The 23,257-nt window shown below is 38.8% G+C and overlaps 1 protein-coding gene across 3 annotated transcripts; it reads left to right on the top strand.

Moving 5' to 3' along the window:
- The first annotated feature begins 5 nt into the window (after positions 1-5).
- On the top strand, positions 6-17,144 carry rem1 (RAS (RAD and GEM)-like GTP-binding 1). 3 transcript variants are annotated; one of them, XM_039611882.1, is made up of 7 exons: positions 4,936-5,499; positions 6,496-6,612; positions 10,052-10,089; positions 10,400-10,779; positions 14,085-14,167; positions 16,181-16,400; positions 16,507-17,144. In XM_039611882.1, the coding sequence occupies exons 4-7, from the start codon at positions 10,434-10,436 to the stop codon at positions 16,782-16,784; spliced, it is 927 nt and encodes a 308-aa protein (XP_039467816.1). In that variant the 5' UTR covers positions 4,936-5,499; positions 6,496-6,612; positions 10,052-10,089; positions 10,400-10,433; the 3' UTR covers positions 16,785-17,144. The 3 variants fall into 3 exon arrangements, with proteins under 3 accessions (XP_031589064.1, XP_039467816.1, XP_039467815.1); XM_031733204.2 differs by lacking the exons at positions 4,936-5,499; positions 10,052-10,089 and adding an exon at positions 6-140; XM_039611881.1 differs by lacking the exon at positions 10,052-10,089 and having other exon boundaries at positions 4,938-5,499.
- Positions 17,145-23,257: the final 6,113 nt, after the last annotated feature.

Genomic DNA, 23,257 nt, shown 5'->3' with positions numbered 1-23,257 from the left:
TCTGTGTTTAGTTTTCGTTGCTTACTTCCTGTTTTACTTTATTAGTCAGTCGTCCTGTGTTCAGTTGTGATTGTCTTGATTGTGTGCACCTGTGTCTCAGTTCTTCCCTGCTATGTCTAATCCCCAGGAGCCATCAGAGTGTGAGTCCTGTCATTCCTGTGCTCAGTGTTTAAGTATCTGTTATCATCGTTTTGTCCTTGCTGACATTTATGGAATTATGTGGATTTATTTTGCCATTTCAGTTCATGGATTTTGTAACTCTGGGCCCTGAACTACAAAGCAAGTTCAACATACCAAGGGTATATCTCCATTATCTGTATACACTGGCCTTAACACTGGCGAACGGTATAAGCAGTCACATGAAACTATTATCAGCTTGCCAAGGCAACCCAGGGTTTTCCCTGCATATTCACATGAAAGTGTTGCAGTGTCTGATAATTTAAAAGGGGCATTTTCGAGAACAGATGACTTCTCCTACACAGAAACTGATCCCTGAGTCGCAACTACTCCAGAGACATTATCAGATGATGATAAAATGGTGAATAAAAAGCTCTAAAGAACATAAAAGATATAATGGTACAACGTAACACTGTTGCAAAAAGGATTTGATGAATGTAAGGAGCTTGTAAAGAAAAGCGACTGAAGGAGCTTCACGGATGAGAACCGAAACCTCTCAAGAAACTTCCAGTTGCTTTTCGTTCCAAGCTCCTTAGATTACTATGACCTGGATGACTGAGAACCTCCACAGGCAATGTGATGAATGCTGCAGAAAATCATTAATCTGGTGATTTAGCACACAAAGTGATAACAATTTAAATTCAACTTAATTAGCCACTATGCTCTCTATGCTATTTATGTCACATGCTAAGGTGACAGATCCATTTAAACATTGAAGCTTAAATAATACTGCCCCACAGTTTAATAAAGGAGACACAGAAATCATTTTAGTTTGTCAGCATAGCCACCTTCTGACAGTTTTAGTTTTTTTTTCTCCCAGCTGCAGACTCAGAGATGTTTAAGGGTTTGGAAGATTAAATATAATAAACAGATTTCAAACAAGGCTTGATGTAAGATGAGCAAGTACAACATAGGTGTCATATTTTAAGATACCTAATACTAACATAATACTACTATTTTTAAATTGTTTGCTCCAAATAAATAGAAAAAAGTCAAATAATAAAGCTCCCTTAGCAGCAACAACTGCAATCAAGCGTTTGCGTTAACTGGCAGTGAGTGTTTTACAGAGCTGTGGAGGAATTTTGGCCTGCTCGTCTTTGCAGAATTGTTGTAATTCAGCCACACTGGAGGGTTCACGAGCATGAACTGACATTTTAAGGTCATGCCACAGCATCTCAAGCAGATTCAGGTCAGGACTTTGACCACCCCACTCCAAAGTCTTATTTTGTTCTTCTTGAGCCATTCAAAGGTGGTCTTGCTGGAGAGTTCTGGATGATTGACCTACTGCAGATTGTCCTACTTCAGCTTGAGGTCAAAACAGACGGCTGGACATTGTCCTTCAGGATGTTTTGGTAGACAGCAGAATTCATGGTTCCATTTACCACAGCAAGTCTCCCAGGTCCTGGGGCAGCAAAACAGCACAAACCATCACAATACCACCACCATATTTTACTCTTGGCTTGATGTTCCTTTTCTGAAATGCTGTGTTAGTTTTATGTCACATGTAATAGAACACACATCTTCCAAAAAGTGTTGCTGTTTGAGATGTTTTAGCCTGCTTCGATTTTTCAGACAGGTTATATTTAAGTGATTTCTTCATTTAATGGGCATAACTAGGTCCATGATTAGGTCCCACAGGGGCCAAGGCTCAGCAAGCCCCAGAACCAGCCATGCACACACAAACAGGTTATTGAGACTATTCGCTCAGTCACTCACTCTCATGCTTTCACACATACACACTCAGCCATTCATGGCAGTTCTTTGGTTTGTCTCTTTTATTTAAATTTAGTGACTTATACAACTTTCACTTTTATGTTTTGTTTTTCTTTTTTTTATATTTACCGTAATTTGATTTGCAGTTAAAAACTCTCCGCTGCTTGATTTCCTCTGACCATGTGGTGGCAGCAAAACTCAATATCTGACTTACTACTAATACTCATTGTCAGTGAAACATATGTACAGCTTGTTTAGTGGAACTAATCTACATGTATACAGACTCTATCTGGAATTTTCGTTAACCAAAGGAAAGGAATTTAGCCAAACAGGTCAATATGATAAACAACACGCAGCTATAAACTTCCAAGTGAAAGCAGAAAAACATTCAACATGTTTCATTTCATCTCCCAGAAATGTTTGATGATTACTTTATGGTTTACAAAATGTCTCACATAGGATGATTTCAAAGTATAAAGTTAGGATCACTGGGCAGTAACTGTTATTTGACACTTGGATTTGATTTTTATAAAAGGAAAGAAATTAAAGTTAGCTTTACTGTCAGCTCCACTATGAAGAAAACTGTAGAAACATAGAAATAAAAAATACAAAAACCAAAATACACAAAGTCAAATAAGAAACTTAAGACAATAAAATGCCATAAAAACTGCCTGTAATAGAGTGAGTTGTATATTACAGGTATGAGAATATCCTTAATGTATGTTACCATTTATGGTAAATATTTGCTTTTTTTCACATTCTGCAAATAAAAGACGTAAATTGATATGAATCAGCTGTTCACTAAACCTCTAAACCTTGCAGTGCAGGCCTGTTGCCCTCTACAGATTTTTCAGCAAAGCAGTGCAAACCGAGCTATCATAAAGCTAAAAATCAGGGTGATAAAATGAACGGTATGTTTGTTCTAACATAAACTTCATTTCCGACTAAATAGCTTTTTCTCTTTTTTAGGTTGTGACAGATGCACTTTATTTGCTTTTACAGGTAGTAGCTCTTCTTTAAGAGTTCCCAGTAACTCTTGCAACCTTAGTGGATTATTTTTCTGTAACTTTGAAACTGAAACATAGTTTTAAATGACAAAGAAGTGTCTTAGCTAAGTAAACATTTTGAAAGGAAGCACGTATTATCCTATTTTTTATGCCATATGTCTTTATTTCCATATTTTCATGAGCATTATCAAGTGTGACGATGTTGACGCTAGATTCCGTTTCATCTCAACATAAGCATAAACTTAAAAAGCATTTAACATTGTGCTTATAGGAAATCCTAACTCAGCCTCTATGAGGCAGATTTACTTCATGCAAACTTTCTATTTACATATCACAAATCGGTGGCAGAAGGACATGAGACACAAGACTGATGATCAGGTATGGAGATCTGCCATATAACAAATTCCCGGACCATGCTTAACAGTAATGATGGCTGGGAAACCCAGTTTAAAATAATCCAGACTGCACGGCACATCACTGGTGTGGGGCAGTCTCAGCACACACCCTCTGTATGAAGTGTAATAAAATCTAGAACATGCATATGTTTTAGGATTGTTCAAAGATCTAAAGCTTCTGAAAAAAGAACATATTGATATGGTGCAGTTTGCACATGCCTTCCATCCACTGTATACTGTCATTCGATGTGGCTAAAAATAAAAATAAACATAATGCTAAACTGGTTATAGTAATTTTTTTTTACATAGCTAGACCAGTGATTAAATAGTGGACCTCCAGGTATGTACCCATAATGAAGGATTTGTATTACGAGAGTCTGAGAATTCTTCCCCTGGAAAAACTGACATTCACCTTAGATGACAATATCGAGGGATTTAATTAAATCTGGCAACTGGTGGTGGATTCAATCGACCTCTCTGGACTGGAAGTTTTGTACACTGTCTGATGTGACTAAGTCTGGCCATTGACTTCAAAATGGGGCATTTCGTCACTGGGGTACTCTGCTTTGTTGTGTACATCCATAGAATCTGCACAACAGGTTAATTGATATCCTGCTGTTTTTAGTCTGAACTGTTAGATTTTTAGTGTTTATTTGTTGATTGTTGGTAAATTTTCCTTTAAAAAGGAGAAGGTTAATAGCCACAACGTAAAGAAAGGTTGTACTGTATGAAGCAAGTCTATTATTTTGATAAAAGCCTGCAAATTAAATTTGTTTTTTAAAGCCCTTTAAAGGCTTTTTGTTTTTAAAACAAGTGGAAACACTGAAAGCTTTCAACCAGCTCATAAAACTAATGATGGCATGAGTCTTCTATGAGCTGTCTACACCTGATTAAAGCCAGATGCAGTTCTCAGCGGATGGCACAATCAAAAAGAGGGGGGAGAAAGGTAGAGTTGTTTTGGTCTCAAATCAGAAATCCATTAGATATGAACTAGCTGACTGATAAAGTTATGAATCAATTGTGTCAGACGTCTGTGCTGTTTAGGAAACTACATTTTAAACAAATGGGAATGCACAGAGAAACTCCTCCTTTTATATTCAAACTCTTAACCTGAGGGGGTGGACAAAAGCTAAACATCTGCAATGTGTTGCGTTTCAGTCAGAACACTCACACTGACACAGAGGAAGTGAATTTTCCATCTCAGCTCATGTGTAAACTATGGGAATCCATTTCTGCCAGAAAAGGTATAAAAAGTTAAGAATAATGAATACGAAAATATTCATGTTGAATACTTAATTTGAATATGATTTATCCCAATTTTGGCATGCTATTGAAGCTTTACATTTTTAAAATGATTCTTTCATTTCTACACCAAAGATCCTATAATGGTGCGTCCCGTATTCTGGACCAACTGCAAGCAGCGTAAAGATAACTGTTCAATACCAAAGCACAGGGAATTACAGTAGTCCAGACAGGAAGTAACAAATGCATGAATAAATTTTTCTAGGAACTTCAGGTTATTCAAATAAAATGGAAGCAAAAAGCATGACAAATGCAATTAGTCTACTGTCTAATTGCAGATAAGTCTAATGCCTTAAACCCGCTTGTTTCCCACTGACCAGCAGGGGGCGACTCCTCTGGTCTGTTTGTACAGAAGTTTTGTAGCGTAGTGTTTCTAGTGTTTTCTTTTTGATCTTATTCATCTGCGTCCTCCACTACTACTCCATTTGCACCTCTTCCTCCCCACCTTAAGCATCATTCCTGAACTAGTAAAGGTTCTAACAAGAGAAATCCTAGATGAACTTGCTTATTTACTCTTGATATCGTTGGAACTGGTTATCATTTCAGATCAGACATGCGACCCTCCCATCTCCAGACAGCTAACAAGAACCAGCTAAATAACAGCATAAAATTATAAGCTAACATCGTGCCAGCTAACATTAGATCCTAGAATCCTGAACTTTTTTAAGTACTTTTCTCACCAATCCATCTGTCGATCTCCTGCTCCCTCCACTTGGGGCAGGAGCGCGTCCCTGACCTCGGCTGCGAACTGTTCCAGTGCGAGCTGGAGGCCATTACGCATTGAAGCCAACAGAACCACATCTGCGAAAAGCAGACATATCCTTAAAAGTTAATTCATCATTTTAACTCACCAGGACTTCTAGCTACTAATCCATACAAAAATCTACTGGCAACTTCATCAACTGGTAGGTAATAATGTGGTATTTTTGTCCCCTGCATGTCAATTTGGATATTTGCATTATGGAATTACCCAAATGGAGCAAACTACAACTTATACTTAGTTTTAGTATGTCGACAGGGTGGTGTCTCAAAACAAATGTAACAGTTTGTGCTCCTACTGTGAATGAACTTGCTGTATTCTGTCAATACATGCAACTTGTTGTGCCTCAAACTACACATTACTAAATTCTTCAGCTGTGACAACATTTTATCACGCAAACACTAAACAATGCCACAACAACATGTGGTTTTACCTGTATTAACTGGAAAAAAAATAGCCTCAGAGCTGAAATATTTTTCTGCTAACCTAAAAATCAGCTGTTTTCATTTCTTAGAAAGGCAGTAAAATTATATCTTCAGTAGTTAGGGAGCTGGTAAATTGCCATTAATAAACTGGTAAATGGACTGGTACTTACATAGCACCTTTCTACGCAGTTTGAGCACTCAAAGCACTTTCTAAGTCTGTTTTATCTACACCTAAGCAGAGTAAAAATAAGCCTGATATTTGGTCTCCTAAGCATCCTTAAATTATTATTTCAATCACAGGATTAAACATGTTTAATATAAGTGTCTACCATTATAACATATGAGAGAAAATAAGAGCAAGTATTATCTGTAGCTTTTATTTCTATGCAACCAGAATTTAAAAAAAAGTTATCATATCAAATGTAAACTAGACTATTCCAACTGAGCTGTTTTGTTACTCCAGACTGTGTCTTTTAGGTCAAACAGGAAGTGACCAAAATGCTTTCCTAAACCGCTCGCCCTCCACACTGATAAAACTCTCTCTCTCAAACACACACACACACACACACACACACACACACTCCCTCCTCAGATATCTGTTTCTCCTCTGCTGTCACTCTGAGACACACACACACATACACACACACTGGAGGAGGTAGATAACCGTGATTCCACTGCTGAATTTTTAACGCTGTTGTGGAACTTTTTTTTTCTAGGCGGGTTACTGTGGCACCAGGGTACTGTTACACTGACAGAGTCAGAGAGACAGGGTTCAGTTCAGTTCTGTTGTTTACTGAAGCTGGACGGAAGCAGCTGTGCATGGAGTGTATATGGTAAGTCTATCTATCTATCTATCTATAGACATGCTGTGTGTTTTGTCCTGTTTTTAGCTGTTAGCCTTATAATAAACGAGTTTTAGATATTTCATTCAAAAAAACTTCACTTTCAGAGCTAAAATCACGTTTGAAATAGTTCTCATTCTTTCAGTTTGTTTGGTTTGCTTTAAGTAAAACCAAATAATGTTGTTCATCATCTCTTATTAACTAGTCAAGTACAGTTAATTTGGTCTATTATATTGTATGTATTACATGAGCGATTTGTTACTGCTCATCCTTAGCTTCAAGTTTATCAGTTTTGTAGGACTGGTGATGCTCTAACTTTTTAATTGCAACCAGCAGCTTTCACCTGGTCTGCCTGGCCTTCACCACCACTAACTGTTGTACTTGGCACCTTTAAATGTGTTAATTATTCATTATAGGAGGGTTTTTGTGTGTCTCTGCTCTCTGGTGCATAGGAGAAGTCGCTTTTGGTTCCTTCTTTGATCTCTAGCTATATTTTGGAACTGGGACCTAAGTTTGACATTTTCCAGAAGGTTTCTTGAGTTTATATGTTTTTAAGTTTGTAATTTTGAATCAGTTTAAGTGATTCGGATCCCCATCTGTGATGTTTGTTATAATAGTATTCAATTTCTCAATGCGTTTGTTTTCCCAGAGAAATCAAATTTAAAATTTTTTTAGGTTTCTTTAACTCATTTTCACACAAAGAATGACATGACTGAATGAAATGCATGAAGTATTGTGTATGATGGTGATACGTGACACCACAGAATACATGGAAATGTAATGAAGGTGTAAATTTTGTCTGAAACTACACTCATTGTACAAATTGTTCACAATTTCTTAATTGGCAAGGGGATGTTATTTGTTGTGTTGTTCCCTAGCAAAGTGGTTTCTTCTGTACATAAATCAGTGAGTGAGGTCACTCAGACACCACTTCAGAAGTGCATTTATAAAAAAAAAAAAAAAAAAAACTACATCAAAACAAACACTATTTAAGGTTAGCTCAGCAGCTATCTGTCCACAACAAAGTTATCACATTCTGAGTCCTTCTATGGCCTTGCAATCTTTTAATAATCCCTAAAGATAATCAACTGTACTTTTAGCTTTTAATTTACTGGCATGCAGACATATAGCCTGTATATAAATGATGGCCATAGTCCACTCACTAACTTGTGGATACCTATTTTTAAGCAACAAGGTGAGCTTTTGGGCCGTCATGATCATAGGTTTTTTAAAGAACAGGGGCGAGGGGTGGACGTCGTCACATGATGTAAGCTGCAGGTTAATTTTCTTCTGCACTTTATACAGCATACAATCACATTTATTTTTTTAAAATCAAAGCAGTGGTGCCCTGCTGGCCATTAGAAAAAAATCCAGATATAAAGTTCTCATGAATTGGCATCACCTTTCTGATGTGTAGGCTCTATCTATGCATTCACTGGCCATTGTATTAGGTACACCTTTTCACCCACTCAAATATCTAATCAGCCAATCACATAGCAGTCAACATCAGAAGAAAGGTCATTTAAGTGCCTTTAATGCAGCATGGTTGTTTGTGCCAGATTGTCTAGTTTAAGTATTTTGGAGACTACGGATCTACAGGGATTGAATGGTCTGCTGTGGGTCTCTGGACAAAAATACCTTGTTAATGTCTGAGGTCAGAGGAGAAACAACTCAAATAAACACTAGTTACAACGACATGCAAATTCGCATCCCATTGAATCTTGAAGCAGATGAGTTGTAAAAGCACAAGGCCACACCAAGTGCCACACCTGTCAGCTAAGAAGAGGAAATGGAGCCTAAAATTTGAACACGTTCACCAAAGTTGTAGAGTAAAAGACTGGAATAACATTTTCTGGTCCGGTGAATCAGGGTTTCTGCTACGACTTTTGGATGCAGGCTCAGAATTTGGCGTAAACAATATGAAACCCTACATCCATACTGGTTTGTATTACCAGTTCAGGCTGGTGGTAGTATGGTTGTGATGGTACAAGGGGTGTTTTCTTTGCACACTTAGGCCTCTTAGTACCGAGCATTGTTAAAACAGCACAGCCTACCTAAGTAGTAGAGCTGGGCGATATAAGATTTTTTCATATCACGATATGTTTTTTTCATTTCAGGCGATAACGATATATATCACGATATAAGCCAAATAACTATATTTGTAAGATTTAAATGTGCCATTGCTCACAAGTAAAATGTGAAATAATCAGCAGCTTGTTTTGATTTAAATATTTATTTCCCATAATAAGTTCAACAGGGCAGATGTACTTAAGGAACATGAGGCTTCAGTTTCACATAAATAAAGGCAAATATTGCAAACTACACAAAAGGCAGCCGCTAAAGCGTTTAAGTGTCAAAATAGAACAAACAAAACAGACCACTAAATTGTCAATTCCACTTAGAAACAAAATATTAATTCTAAAAATAAATCTTAGTTTGTTTTACAGAAGAACAGACAAAATTGACTAACTTTTGTCAATATCAAATAAACTGAGAACTAAAAGGAAATTCTCAATCTCCCCTTGTTCTATAGCTTAGCTATTACCTCAATTAGCTGCTTGAATCCTTCATTTTCGAACGTGTTTATTGGTAGCATGTCTTTAGCATGACGGTAGGCTATGGCATTCGTTATGTCGCTATGTCTCTTAGCTTTTGTGTCATATGGTAAGACGCTGGAGAAAGCCGACTCAATTGACTGTTGCTGCTTGGCAGGGATTCTCCTGGTTGTTTTCGATGACGAATTAGCGCTTTCAGTCTACGGAACTTCTCTGGCCCTTCCTTTCGACAATCTCTCCGGCATTGGAACCGTCATCTGTGTTCTCTTCGGTAGCCTGATCACCCAAGCTCTCGGTTGATTTTTCTCTAGTGGGCACACTCATTTTCTCCATTACCCGGCCGGCACGGCGGCTGGCTGCTTCCCAAACAAATACACATGTGCGGCTTGGCACTTGTGCTGTACGTAACAAGTCACGTGACGTGATGCTGCGGCTGTGATTGGTTCGGCTCTGCGCTACTTAATTTGGATTGGCTGTGCTTTCTTTTTTTTTAAGACAGGAAGAGAGAGAGATGAGGTCTATCGCAATAGTTTCATTTTTCTATCGAGAAAAAGTTATTACGCAATACATATCGTTATCGTTCTATCGCCCAGCTCTACTAAGTAGGCAAAAACGGAAGTTCAATCTGGTACTAGCAAGGTGTACCTAATAAACTGTCTAAGTGTAGTCTATAGTATCTTCACTAGAAACTGAAGCACTACTGCTAAAATCTACCATCAGTGAAATGAATGAAGTTAAAGATGAATTTGTATATATTGTTTCTGTTTTTTGTCACCGTATAATCCAATAATACAGCTGAGCTCTGAGAATTCAGATCAACTAAATAAACTTTTTTCCCTCTCTACAATATATCCTGACCACCATAACTTCCCCAGCTGTCACTGCCATAATCCCTCTGGATACACTTGTGGAGGTCAGTCTATAAAACCAGGCAGGAAATCCGGAGAACACAGTCACGCTCTCCTTTTGAAATACTGTTATTTATTTAACCTTTTATTTAACAAGGAAATCTCTGTTGCTTTATTATGCATTTTATAGTGTAGAGTAGTTAACATTATGCCACAAAAAAAGACTACACTTTTAGCAGACTGTGGCATCACTGTGGCAAAACCAGAGGTGGTTATTTGGGATAGACAACAAATTGCCTCTCTGAAAAAGTTTGCAAGGACCTTTTTGGACCAGATTTTCCTCCGAACCATTAACAGTCTTATTTCCTCCCTCAGGCCCATCCTGTCCTAATGCCTTTACCGTAGGAACATGACCCTCAACACCCAGAGAGAGAAGGAGCCCCTCCAAAGGCGAGGCAGCACGCCAATTCATCCCCTTTACCAGCAACCACCTTGGATCCCCAGCAGCACCCAACCCAACCCAGAGCAGCCCCGTCCCCAGCGCATCCACCCCCCTCTGGGACAGTCAGCGTCCTACCACCCTGGAGACAAGTCCCTCCATTACCGTGCCCAGTGGAGTTCAGACTCTGATGATGACTCACAGAGTGATTCGGACTGTGTTTACAGAGTGGTGTTGCTTGGTGATCATGGAGTCGGAAAGACTAGCCTTGCAGGAATCTTTGCCGGGATCACAGACAAGGATGAACAACCTGGAGGTGGGACATTATGAGTGCTTGTTTTTTAAGTGCCTGGTGGTCGTTACATCTAAATCGTCACACTTACTGATAGTTTTTATAATAATAATAATTATTATTATTATTAGTAGTAGTAGTATTAGTATTAGTATTATAGGTGTTGTTTAATTTAGTTAACAGGGTTAAAGTTTCCCAAAAAATGATGCCCAAAAAAACGGAAAATGATGGACCCAACACCTTTAGAAAAGACGTTCAATATGGTACGGAAAGAACATCTAGATTATTTAAAATAAAGCCCTTTATAAACACTTTAGGCTTAAAAAATTAACTATTTCACTTCAGTGCATATATTCAGGGTATTTTACAGGTAGGGTGCTCCAGTCTTCTTGGAGAACTTGTCAGAGGATTCAAGCAGTCTGACTGTTTTCATTGTCTTCATATGATCCCAGACTAACTCCATGATGTTAACTCAGCCCCATAAGCACAAATAGAGATGTTACCCTTTGCTGTGCAATACCATAATGTCAAATCAAAAATGCTGCAAAGCTTTAGCACAAGCCACAGATATGTTAACTGACAACTGACTCTGTATAAATAGAAATTAGCCAAAAGGATCCCTTACCACAGACCATTTTTAACCACGCTTTCACAATGTATTGTACTTTTCACACTCAGACTCAGTGCACGGTGGATGAGCACGGACTTTCTGTCTCTGACTTTGTTGTGTGATCAACCTTGGCTGGCCTGAAATTGATCATCTCTTCTGTCACGTGTTGACTGGCCTCAGGCCATAATTGATAAGCTGCATCGATCCGGTGATAGTCTGACGTGATGTGAGGCGCAGAGTCTGTCTGCTGTTTTCAGAATGGCCATACATCCATGGGTTTACATGTTTTGTTTTGTTTTTGTTACTTTTGTTTTTTGTTGTTGGTTATTCAGTGATTGGCCTTTTTTATCTTTTCAAACTGATCTTTTATTTGCCTCTACGCACAAATTATATGGATGTTAATTCTTTGATTTTCAGAGAAATGAATGCAAAAAGGGCTTCTTTTCTGAGTAATTTATAGCACAGACATTACAGAGTATTATTCCAACGAAACATACAGAACATTTTGAAACATTAACATTTTGGCTTTTTTTCTGTTTCATTTTTATGTGGGTTGTGCTGTCAGGGTTTACCTTATTGTTGTCACTTTTTGGTCCACCATGTTGTTTATTATTTTAGTCATAGCTCTAGGGATAACAGAGATGGTCAGCTGCATCCATCGGTGCTCCACTTTGGTTCAAACTAAAATCTCTGGTCTAGATTTGGGTGATCTCTCTATAGTCCAGTCAACACTGAGACCGGGGGACAGGTTCAGGCTCACGTTCATGTTGCATAGTGTGTGACCCATACACAAAAAAGAAGCAGTACTGCTGCTGCAGCCTTATGTTCCAAAAAGGACAAAGAGGACAAACTAAATGTTACTGGTAAGAAAAAGAAAAACAGCCAAGGGAGTTTATTTCCCCCTTCAAACATAAAAAGAAAAAAAATACACCATCAGGAGAATCTCCAGCTTGTTCACCTACAGCCTAATTTCTGAGCGTAGCTTGACACATATTAGTTGAACATCTAACTTTTGCCTGCATTTTTTTCCTCTTTGCTTTCTTTACCGCTGCTTCAGCATGTTTGCATACATGCAAAATGGAACAACTGTCCACCCTAGACACACAGCTCAGTTTTTCACACATCCAATGAAAAGGAAGTTGAGGAGAGGTTATAGACTAGCATTTCTGAAAATGCACAATTCCCTGCATTGCCCTCTAATTCAATATCAACCACTAGATTGTGTTTTATAGATCAGTGTTGCTGCTCACACACATTAATTTCAAAGAGGGCAGAGCTGCAACATCAGTGTGTTGTGTTGTGAATACAGTGCTATGAAAAAGTATTTGACGCTTCCTGATTTGTTTTTTCCCCCTCATTTTATCACAAATGTTTCAGATCATCAAACAAATTTTTACATTAGACAAAGATACAAAATGCAGTTTTTAAATGATGATTTTATTTATTAAGGGAAAAAACTAGCCCAACCTACCTGGCCCACTGTAAAAAAGTAAAACTTAGTAGCTGGTTGTGCCACCTCTGGCAAGTACTACAATCGAATGTTTGCAATAACTGACAATGAGATTTTCACATCTCTGTGGAGGCATTTTGGCCTAATCCCCTTGTAAAATTGTTTAGGTTTTCCAGCGTGGATTTGATTGACAAAGCCACACTTGCTGGTGTGTTCTTGATCATTGTCCTGCTCAGTTGCACTTGAGTGTCAGGGCACAAGCTTGATAGCCAAACATTCTCATTCAGGAATTTCTGATAGAGAGCAGAATTCATGGTTCCATCAATTACGGCAAGTTGTCCAAGTTGTCCTGAAGCAAAGCAGCCCCAGACCACCACACTATCCTCACATTTGTCTGTCTGTTGGTATGATGATCTCATGAAATGCTGTTATTTTTATGCCACAGTGCTCAACTTTTGTCTTGTCAGTCCAGAGAATGTTTTCCCAAAGTCTTTAGGACCATCAAGATGTGAGACAAGCTTGTGTGTTCTCTATGATTAGCAGTAGTTTTTGCCTTAGAGTTTTCCCATGGATGTCTTTAAGTCTCTTTCTGACTTCTGAATCATGAAATCTGACCCTAACTGAGCCAAGTGAGGCCTACAGTTTTATTAGATGTTGTTTTGGGTTCTTTTGTGATCTTCTGGATAAGTCGCTGATCTGCTCTTGGAGTAATTTTGGTAGGCCGGTCACTCCTAGGAAGTTTCTCCATGTATGGATATTAGCTCTCACCGCAGATCAATAGAGTCGCAAAGCTTTCGAAATGGTTTCACGCCTTCCCAGACCGACAGATGAAGGACTTTGTTTCTCAGCTATTCTGAGTTTCTTTTGATGGTGGCATGGTGTGTTGGTTTAGATCATTTAGCCTACTTTACTTCATTAAACAGATTTTATTTAAGCAATTTCTTGACTCAACAGGTCTGACTGTAATCACTGATTTATCAAGGAGGGCAATTACTTTCACACAGGGCTGGATAGGTTTAGATAACTTTTGAACAAAGGAGCAAATACTTTTTCACAGCCCTGTAGGTGCTGATATCCTTTAGCCACAGCTGGTCTTCTGTACTTTCAGTGCCAATTAGCAAGTGTCAGCATGCAAACACGCTAAAATGCTAAACAAAATAAAAACCGACATGTGAGCGTGTTAGCATGCCGATCACAGCGTGTAGCTCGAAGCACCAATAAGTCGGTAGATTCTCAAACCTGTCTTCTTGTATTTATTATATGTTACAGAAGACACATATGAGAGGACACTGACAGTAGATGGAGAGGAAACCACGCTCATCGTCATGGACAACTGGGAGAACGACAAACTGGTACAGTGTGTTAGTGTGTTAATGTCAATTTAGTAACTAAAACTAAAAAAAGCACATTTGATTTATATCACTCAATGAAAAGTGCTTTTCAATAAAATGATTTTACATAAAAAACAATAAGGAGCCTAAAAAAAATCATGCTACATACATTCATACATACATTACATAAAATAACATATCCTCTAACCAAAATTGCAGATATCAGCAGTTTCTAAAAGATGAACAAAAACAAAACTTATTTAAAGACAGTAGCAGAGTCTTGAAATTACAGCAAAGGCACCAGTGATCTGGAAGTAGGCCTTAATGATCTGGACGTAACATGTCTACCACATACAGCCTGGCCGTACATGACCATTTAAGGTTTTAAATATAAATAGTGCAACTTTACACTGGATTCTGTAGTGCACAGTGAGCCAGTGCAAGGCTGCCAACGCTGGAGTAATGTGATCTCTCTTTTTTGTCCCAGTCATTAATCTGGCTGCAGCATTTTGAACTAATTGCAGACCAGCAAGAGATGACTGACTAACTCTAGTATACAATGCATTCAAGTAGTCCAGTCTACAGGTAACAAAAGCATGCATAACCCTTTGCAGATCTAGTGGTTTAAAAAAACAAAACAAAACAAAACAAGATTTTAGTCTGGAGAATGTTCTGAGCTGAAAGAAAGTTTTTAACCACAGCATTGATTTGTTTGTTGAATTTCCCATTTTTGTCAAAGATTTTTCCAACGCTTTTAACCTCCATTTCATTAAAAGGGTAGTCAAAGATACCAGGTTATCCTTTAACCTCTCAGTAAAAGTGGAGAGACAAACAATATGATCTCTGTACTGGACTCACTCAGCTGCAGAAAGCTGAGACATCCCAATTTTCTATACCCAAAATGCCCTTATTAAGCCTTATTGTGGTACAGTGAAGGTAAATACAGCTGCAAGTTATCTGCACGACAATGAAAAAAGATATTATACTGACAATAAAACTAAGAGATTTAAAAATTGACTTAAATAAAAAGCAAAAACTAGCAATGTGTACCTACAAAACAAACTAGACCCACAATGAATAGGAAATGTCTTTAATTGCAGTCTGGCCAAATTTGGTAGCACAACCAGCTTCTGTGAATCTGTTCATTAAGATGAGGATGTCAGTATTACTGTGTTTCAAATGTTTCCATTGTTTGGTTGTTTTTTGGATTGCTCTGAACTCCTTAAATCATTTGATCTCACAGAAAAACACTACGCTACAAACACTACATTTTATTAAAAAAATAAAAATTATTGTGGAAACTAAGTGACAGTTTGAAACTAAACTGAACTCAAAACCTTGGTGTGTCTGTGTCTTACAGAGTAAGACTGTAGGGCAGGCCAGGAAATTTACAGTGTGTGAATCTCTGGGTTTCACAGCCACATAAAAAACAATAACAATGGTAGTGGTCTGTGTCTAGATCATAATATCTTTTAAAAAACAAACATAAACTTGTCACTTTGACGCAGCAAAATGAATTTTACCAAAAGAAATAGGATATGGTTGATAAAAAAAACTACCACAAAAACTAAACATTTCAGGGTGTGCACAAATACAAATAATATGAATACGTGTGTCAGTAAGTTTGTTTGGTTTTGGGGGGATTTTACTTTTAATGTGAAATTCAGAACAAAGTGTTCTGTTGGAGCAAATTTCATGACCAAATTTAACAAACATGTTTTGCATGACCTAAAATTTACTAAAAACCCTGTACAATAAAGTTCTTTCTACCTTGGTACCATAAAAAAATAATTCTTGAGCTGCAAAGCAGTATAATTTATAGTAGCCATTTGCATAGCTCTCTGGTTATGCGTAGAGGATTATGAGTTAAACCAGTGCAGGGGCTACAGACGTGTGCAGTCGAAGTCCTCCAAAAAGCTGGACAACTTTGTCCAGCACATGCAGCTTAAGAAGTAGGCATTCATTATGTGAGTATTCACAAAGAAGCTGATAACATCTGATTTAAAGTCTGGGTTCAACCTTCTCTGTGTTTAGGTTTCCTGTCAGGAGGGGGAGGATGGCCCCTCTCACAACGACTGTCTGAAGGTGGGGAGTGCTTACGTCATCGTCTACTCGGTCACCGACCGTTCAAGCTTTGATTCTGCTGCTGAGCTCCGCATCACGCTCCGACGTACCCGCCAGGCCGAAAACCTTCCCATCATCCTCGTAGGAAACAAGAGTGACTTAGTCCGGTCGAGAGAAGTTGCTGTGGAAGGTGGAGTGCAAGTGCAAGACGTACATAAAAACGCATAAAAACAACAAAAGTACTAACAATGAATTCATGCTAATATATTAATATGTCTGTGTGCATTTTTCCCCAGAGGGCCGAGCATGTGCGGTCGTGTTTGACTGCAAATTCATAGAGACATCAGCGTCGCTTCAGCACAACGTGACCGAGCTATTTGAGGGCGTGGTCCGGCAGATCCGCCTTCGTCGAGACAGCACCGAGGCCATTCAACGCAGGCGCTCCGTTTATAAACGGAAAGAGAGCCTCACTTGTAAGGCCCGGCGCTTCCTGGACCGACTGGTGGCACGCAACAACCAGCGCATGGCAGTGAAAGTGCGGTCCAAGAGCTGCCACGACTTGGCCGTTCTGTGAATTTGTCTGTTCGCCAGGAAGTGTGTTGACTCACTGGAGCTCTCTCTGGTCGTGATAATGTGGACATTAGTGTCTGTGGTGATTCTAATGCTCAGCGCCAGACACGTTCAGCAGCGACAGCAGACAGTAACATAGTCACTGTGATCATGTTTGAGCATCTGGTGTTAACATTTGTAACAGCAGATGACTTAAATATTGAGATACCAAACAGTTAAGTGTTCAATGTTCATTGTGAGAGCGTGTTCAGTGTGTGTGGATCATGTAATGTAGTTTCCACTGTGTCGCGTGTGTTGTTTTCCTGAGGTTTTGACTGTTTTTAGTTCCCCACTGTGCAGAATAAAGTCTTAATTAAGTCTTAAAGGAATAGTATTCTCAAAATCACATTTTTCACAAAGATGTTATTTATATGATATTATTTATAATAACGTCATATTTGTTTCCAAGTTAACGGCTTTTTTGAAAATTATTTGATTTTACTAACTGCTTTTTGTTTCTATTTTTTAAAGGATGCATGTGGCCACCGTGCCATCACCTCCTCCTGGACTGTTACTTGGTTTTTGAAACCAGAGATGTCAACAATTAGAAAATGGAGTGCTAGACAGCTTAGTTAACAAGCTAAATCCACAAGATATGTAGCTACAAGATAGAGTGTACTCCTTTCAGACAACAATCAGTGCTACCGGAAATTTAAAAGCCTCCAACACACAGGTGTCGAACTCCAGGCCTCAAGGGCTGGTGTCCTGCAGGTTTTAGATGTGTCCTTGATCCAACACAGCTGATTTAAATGGCTAAATTACCTCCTCAACATGTCTTGAAGTTCTCCAAAGGCCTGGTAATGAACTAATCATTTCATTCAGTTGTGTTGACCCAGGGTCATATCTAAAACCTGCAGGACACTGGCCCTCGAGGCCTGGAGTTTGACACCCCTGCAAACATGGTGAAACAGTCCATTTCAGTGACTTGAATAAGAAGAGGTGTGGCATGAAAACAGATACCAGATATTGCCTGTGTTGGTACACCTCAACTGTGAGCCCTAAAATTAAAAAGGATTTTTTTTTTAATCATCCATTCAACATGAATGGGGGACAAACCCATTTTAAGTGCCATTCTCCAAATTCGCTTCTTAATGCCTGAAATTTGATCGGAATTTGGCACTTCTGCTTTCCCATCTAATATAAGCTGCTAACATTAGCAATTTCAGCTAACTAGCGTAGGCCAAGCACTGGCGCGTCATAAACTAACATTAACTAACATTTTGTTGGGTTACAGGTTCAATTTGAGAAAGCAAAGGACACACACACACAGTGTACGCAGTTTTTTATTTGATTTCAGAGTATACAATTTAATTTATTTTGAAATATACTACTCTAATATTCTCACCCGATTTACTCTTTCCCCCCAGTTAAAACCTTTTCTCTGCAGGAGACCCAGGGATCAAATCTGTGTTTCACTTCACATAAACACACTGTCAGGCCTCCTGGATATTTACTGTTGTCTTGGTGAGCTGTGGCCCATTGAAGAAGAGTTTGTTTACTGAGAGTTCGCCATGACGACACAGTCACATCTTGACATCTCTGTATGGTTGACAAAAAGCAGGTGAGTGTTTGGGATGTTGACTTTTTATGGGATTGAACCTAACATCTACCTGCTGGGAACACATAGTACTTACAGCAACTCCTAGTATCCACTGTTAAAATCTGAATGTTGTGAGCACAAATAAGACACAGACTACTGCAAATGAAGGATTATGGATATGCAACCAACACGGATGTACCTGCATGCAAGCCTCCAAGAAAATATATGATTGACTGGTTGAAAAGCAGGTTGTAGAGGAGAGAGAGCAACAACAAAGACACATGAGAAAAACAATATTTTACTTCAGGAGCTAATTTAACGCTCCAGTTGTCTCGCATATTGTTGACACTGCCCCCTGGTGACAGTACACAGCTACTACACATAGACAACGGCCTGAAAAGCTCTAAAACCATTTTACATCACGGGCCACATACAGCACACTTTGATCATAAGTTGGGTTGTTTTTCTACATGATAAATAAAAGGCTGCTGTGACAAAGCAATAAATCTGTCAGCAGGGTTAGGGTTAATCTTTGGACTTGTATTGTAATAAATAAATAAAATTACAGAAATAGTTCTGGTAGCTAATTGCCCAGACTGTCCAGTTTGTTGTTGTTGTTTTTCTTCTTCTTTTTTTAACTGTAGTCATAAAAATAAATTATACAGTAGAAAGTGAAGAGAAACTTTTCTGTTTTTCAAAAAGTTACAAAGGTTTTATTATAGCTAAGCATTTTGCAGTTATATAATTTGTGAAAGTTGAAACTTCTTTGAAATTGAATAGCAGAAATTACGCTTTTTTGTCAGAGGTTGTTTTCTTTAGGGGGGAGGGGGGGACCAACAAAAAACAGTGGCCGACAACACTGTACATAACAGTAGACTGCTAATAAGCAAGCAAATAATGCCGAAAATAGAGATTTTTGATTGAAAAATGGTCTCGAAGCAAACAGAGAGAGCTATGCAGGAAGTGCGCTTTTATCGTGGTGGAATTCAGAGAATTCATTACAATGTTTTTCAAATGTGAAGTGTAGTTTTGGTCTTCTTTTGCTGCTGGTTCACACTTGGTGTTTACATCTTTTTGCAGAATCTGTTTACTCAGATTTTAATTGTTTGCTGTTTTAGCTGTTCGGTGGTTGTTGAAATTGTTTTGTGAGCTTTTAGCTGATATTCTGACATTTCTGTGGATACCACACATGTCTATATTTAAATAACAGATCCAGCAGTATATCTTGTTAAACCAGATGTTCTCCCTCTCTCCTCTGGTACAGAGATTGGGGTTCAACAGGTTAACAGTTTATTGCTTAATTACTTTGAGTAGTATGAAAAGCCATTAGGAAGTTTTTTATAAGTAGGAAAAGCTGAAAACTTATGAAAATACAGTTAAAAGTCCAAAATTGATTGTGGTGAGCAGCAGATCAAGCAAATTAAGAATTAAAAATGGCTTCAAGCGCACATTCAGGCCTGTGAGACTCATTTAAACACCGAGTCATGGCTCTGTGCTACATGCACACATTTCTGCATCTCTGCTATTCAAAGCAGGGCTGAAGATTCGGTTCCCAGATACTGACAGGCCATTAATAATTGACATATGAAATTATCATGCGGGATGGACATGATTCTATTGACACCCGTGAACTTCACTGTCTCAGCGACATATATTCAACTCCTTTAATCAGGTTTTACTGTAAGATTTACTAAAAGATTTAAGCTTAAAAAATAAAGCTTAAAAATGAGGTTGCTACACATTGTCATACTTCTAGATATTGGCCATTCAAAGGAAGGTTTTAGTTATATTTTTTAACTGTAACTCATGCAAAGCTAGTGGTGTTCCAGAATAGAATGATGGCACTGGAGTAGGTCATTTTGTCATGCCAAAGGCAATTTTCATTGATTCAGTTCAAGTCAATTCAGTTTTATTTATACAGCACCAAATCACAACAACAGTTGCTTTATACCATAAGGTAAAGACCCTATGACCAAGCACTTTCATAGTAGGAAGGAAAAACTCCCTATTAACAGGAAAAGCCCATTTAACTGTCTCGGGGAGGGAGGTGCTCTGCAGCAAACAGCTGGAGGGTGAAGGGAAAGAAAAACGAGAGAGAGAAGAGGTGAGGAGAGGGGAGAAGAAGTTATGGGTGCATCACATGAAGTCCTGAAGCATAGCCATACGACACTGTTATTCAAATTTTCCTTTGGCTACAATCCTGCAAAATATAAGTAGTGTTCAAAAAACATTATTACAAAAAGAAAAAACAGTCTTTAGCAGCATAACTAAAGGATGGGTTCAGGGTCACCTAATTCCTAACTATAAGCTTTATCAAAAAGTAAAGCTTTGAGTCGATCTTAAAAGTAGAGAGGGTGTCTGTTTCCTGACAGCTGGTTCCACAGACGAGGGGCGTGAAAGCTGAAAGTTCTGCCTCCTTTCTTCTTTTATAAACTCTAGAAACCAGAAGAAAGTCTGTAGTCTGACAGCACAGAAAATATGGTACTATGAGGTATGTAAGATATGATGAGGACTGATTATTCATAACTTTGTATCATGCCGCACATCATGAATGTGTAGCACTTTATGTTTAGTGCTTGTGTTTGGTGCTATTTAGCACCAAACACAAGTTTGAGTTTTTACTGCTTATCCTGGTGTAAAATGCGATTGAGTCACTGCTGAGGTATTTCACTCAAAGCTAAAGATCACAGACTGCTGGCGATGCTCAAAGAAAAGTAAGACTAATGAACCAGTCACTAAAAAATTCACAGAATTGAAGCCGACATGCTGTGAAATAACATCAAGCAGGTTTCCATCAGCAGCAGTTTATCTGGAACCCACATCGACAGAGTGGTCGTCCCAGTTTTTCCCGATCAAATATCCTATCTGTTTATTGATCAGGCATTCCAGTGACATACATTTACACAAATACACACACTCACTCACACACTGCAGCTGTACAGGGACAGTAGATGGAGGAGGGCTGTTGAACATTGATTTGATGAGGGTAATGGAAAGAATGCATGACTCTGCTCAACCCGGATGACACATACACACACTCATGCTCCCAGGCGCGCACACACACACACACAATGAGGTGTAAACATCCTCTCAGTGGAGGAGGACCAGACTCTGAGCTGTGAGTTCAACTCCCTCCTGAATCTGTTATGAATAGAAACTTTTTTTAAAGAAAAATTCACCCTTAATGTTTCCTCTGAGTAGAACAAACTTTAAAGTGACCTATTATGCTTATATCTAGCGCCATCAGTTTTTATTCCTAAATTCTAGTAGAGAAACACGTGGCTATAGGACGAATATTCCCTCTCATTTACATTGTACAGAACCAACAGTAGACAAAAACTGTCCAAAACTTAAGCACTTAGAGTATCCTGAAGCTTAAGATTTTCACTCAGAGAATACGTGTGCATGTACTTTTTTCAGCTGCTCCCTTTAGTGGTCACTACAGTGGATCATCTGCCTCCATCTTACCTCTTCCCAGCATCCTTGCCTGACACACCAACATTCCCCATGTCCTCCTTCACTACATCTGTGGTCTTCCTCTTTTCCGCCTGCCTGGCAGCTCCATATTTAACATTCTTTGCCCAATATATCCACTATCCCTCCTCTGCACACGTCCAAACCATCTTAGCCTTCCCTATTTAACTTTGTCTCCAAAATCCTCAACCTGAGCTGACCCTCTGCCGCTGATGTACTTGTTCTAATCTTATCCATCCTGGTCACTCCCAATGAAAATCTTAGTTAATGTTTGATTTGGCAAAGATGTTATGCCGGATGCCATTCCTGATGCAACCTTCCTGAATTATCTAGTCTTGGGACCGGCACTTAAAGTACACTGTCTTGCGTCCCTCCCCGTAGCTAGCTTATTACTTGTACTTGCACTGATGTCATTATTTAAAGCTTTGGTCATGTTTAAGAGAAGTGTCTACCAGTAGACACTTATCTTTGTACTTACACTTGTAACAGGAGAAATCCCAAGCATGCATAATAGGTCCACCACCAGCAAAAACAGATGACGCCCACATAAGGAGTCAGCCAGAGTGACAGAGGCTGAAACAGTGCAGCCAACCAGCAGACCACATATTATGTCTCAAGTGTCTTAATATTGTTTTTGCACTTATCATTTGGGTGGGTTACATCTACTTATTTCGGTTTAGGAAAGCAAAATATTTTTGGGTCACAGTCTAAACCCTACATACCGAAATGTTGCCAAAAGGCATCCAGTGTGTTAACATGCGGCTAAGGCATCCGGACTTTATAGTCTCTGATGAGCTATGATGAGTAAAATAGTCTCTGTTCAGTTCTTTGTTCTTTTACCTGTAAAATCATGAAACACTCTACATGGCTAATTGCTGAGCAACAGACAAACCTGAATGTCACAGACTGAGAGAAACCCTCTGTGGGTCTAACTGCACCTTAACACGCCGCCACTGACCTCAGGCTTATTCTTAATACCATTTCAAACATTTCAGCCCCTTTGAGGTGCGTTTGATTTACCGACATGGAGTACAGAAGAGAGAAAATCAAGCACCCGCCTATGTTTATTTAAACTGAACAGTTTCCACTCTGTATGTGTCCATGTCTCTGGTTCAGTGTGCAGACATCAGTCCTGTAACTCTGCCTCTTTATTCACAGTGACACGACCAAGATCTAGAAGAATGTAAACTGACTGCAGTTTAGCTTCATGATACTATGGCTCCACCTGCTGGCTGACTGTTGTTTGCAAAAGACCTTCCTGATGTTTTCTTTAAAGGTGTAGTCAGCCATTTTTTGAGTTTATTTAAAAGAAAAAAAAGTTTTGTAATTACTTCTAGCAAACTGATGACATACAGTTAAACCAGTTCCTGGAACCTGCCATATTGCCCCGCCCCTACATCTTTTTTTTTTCTTTTTTTTTACCT

The sequence above is a fragment of the Oreochromis aureus genome, linkage group 5 (assembly GCF_013358895.1).
Source record: "Oreochromis aureus strain Israel breed Guangdong linkage group 5, ZZ_aureus, whole genome shotgun sequence".
Classification (NCBI taxonomy): domain Eukaryota; kingdom Metazoa; phylum Chordata; class Actinopteri; order Cichliformes; family Cichlidae; genus Oreochromis; species Oreochromis aureus.
The sequence above is the reverse complement of the archived record's forward strand: the minus strand, read 5'-3'. Positions and strand labels throughout refer to the sequence as shown.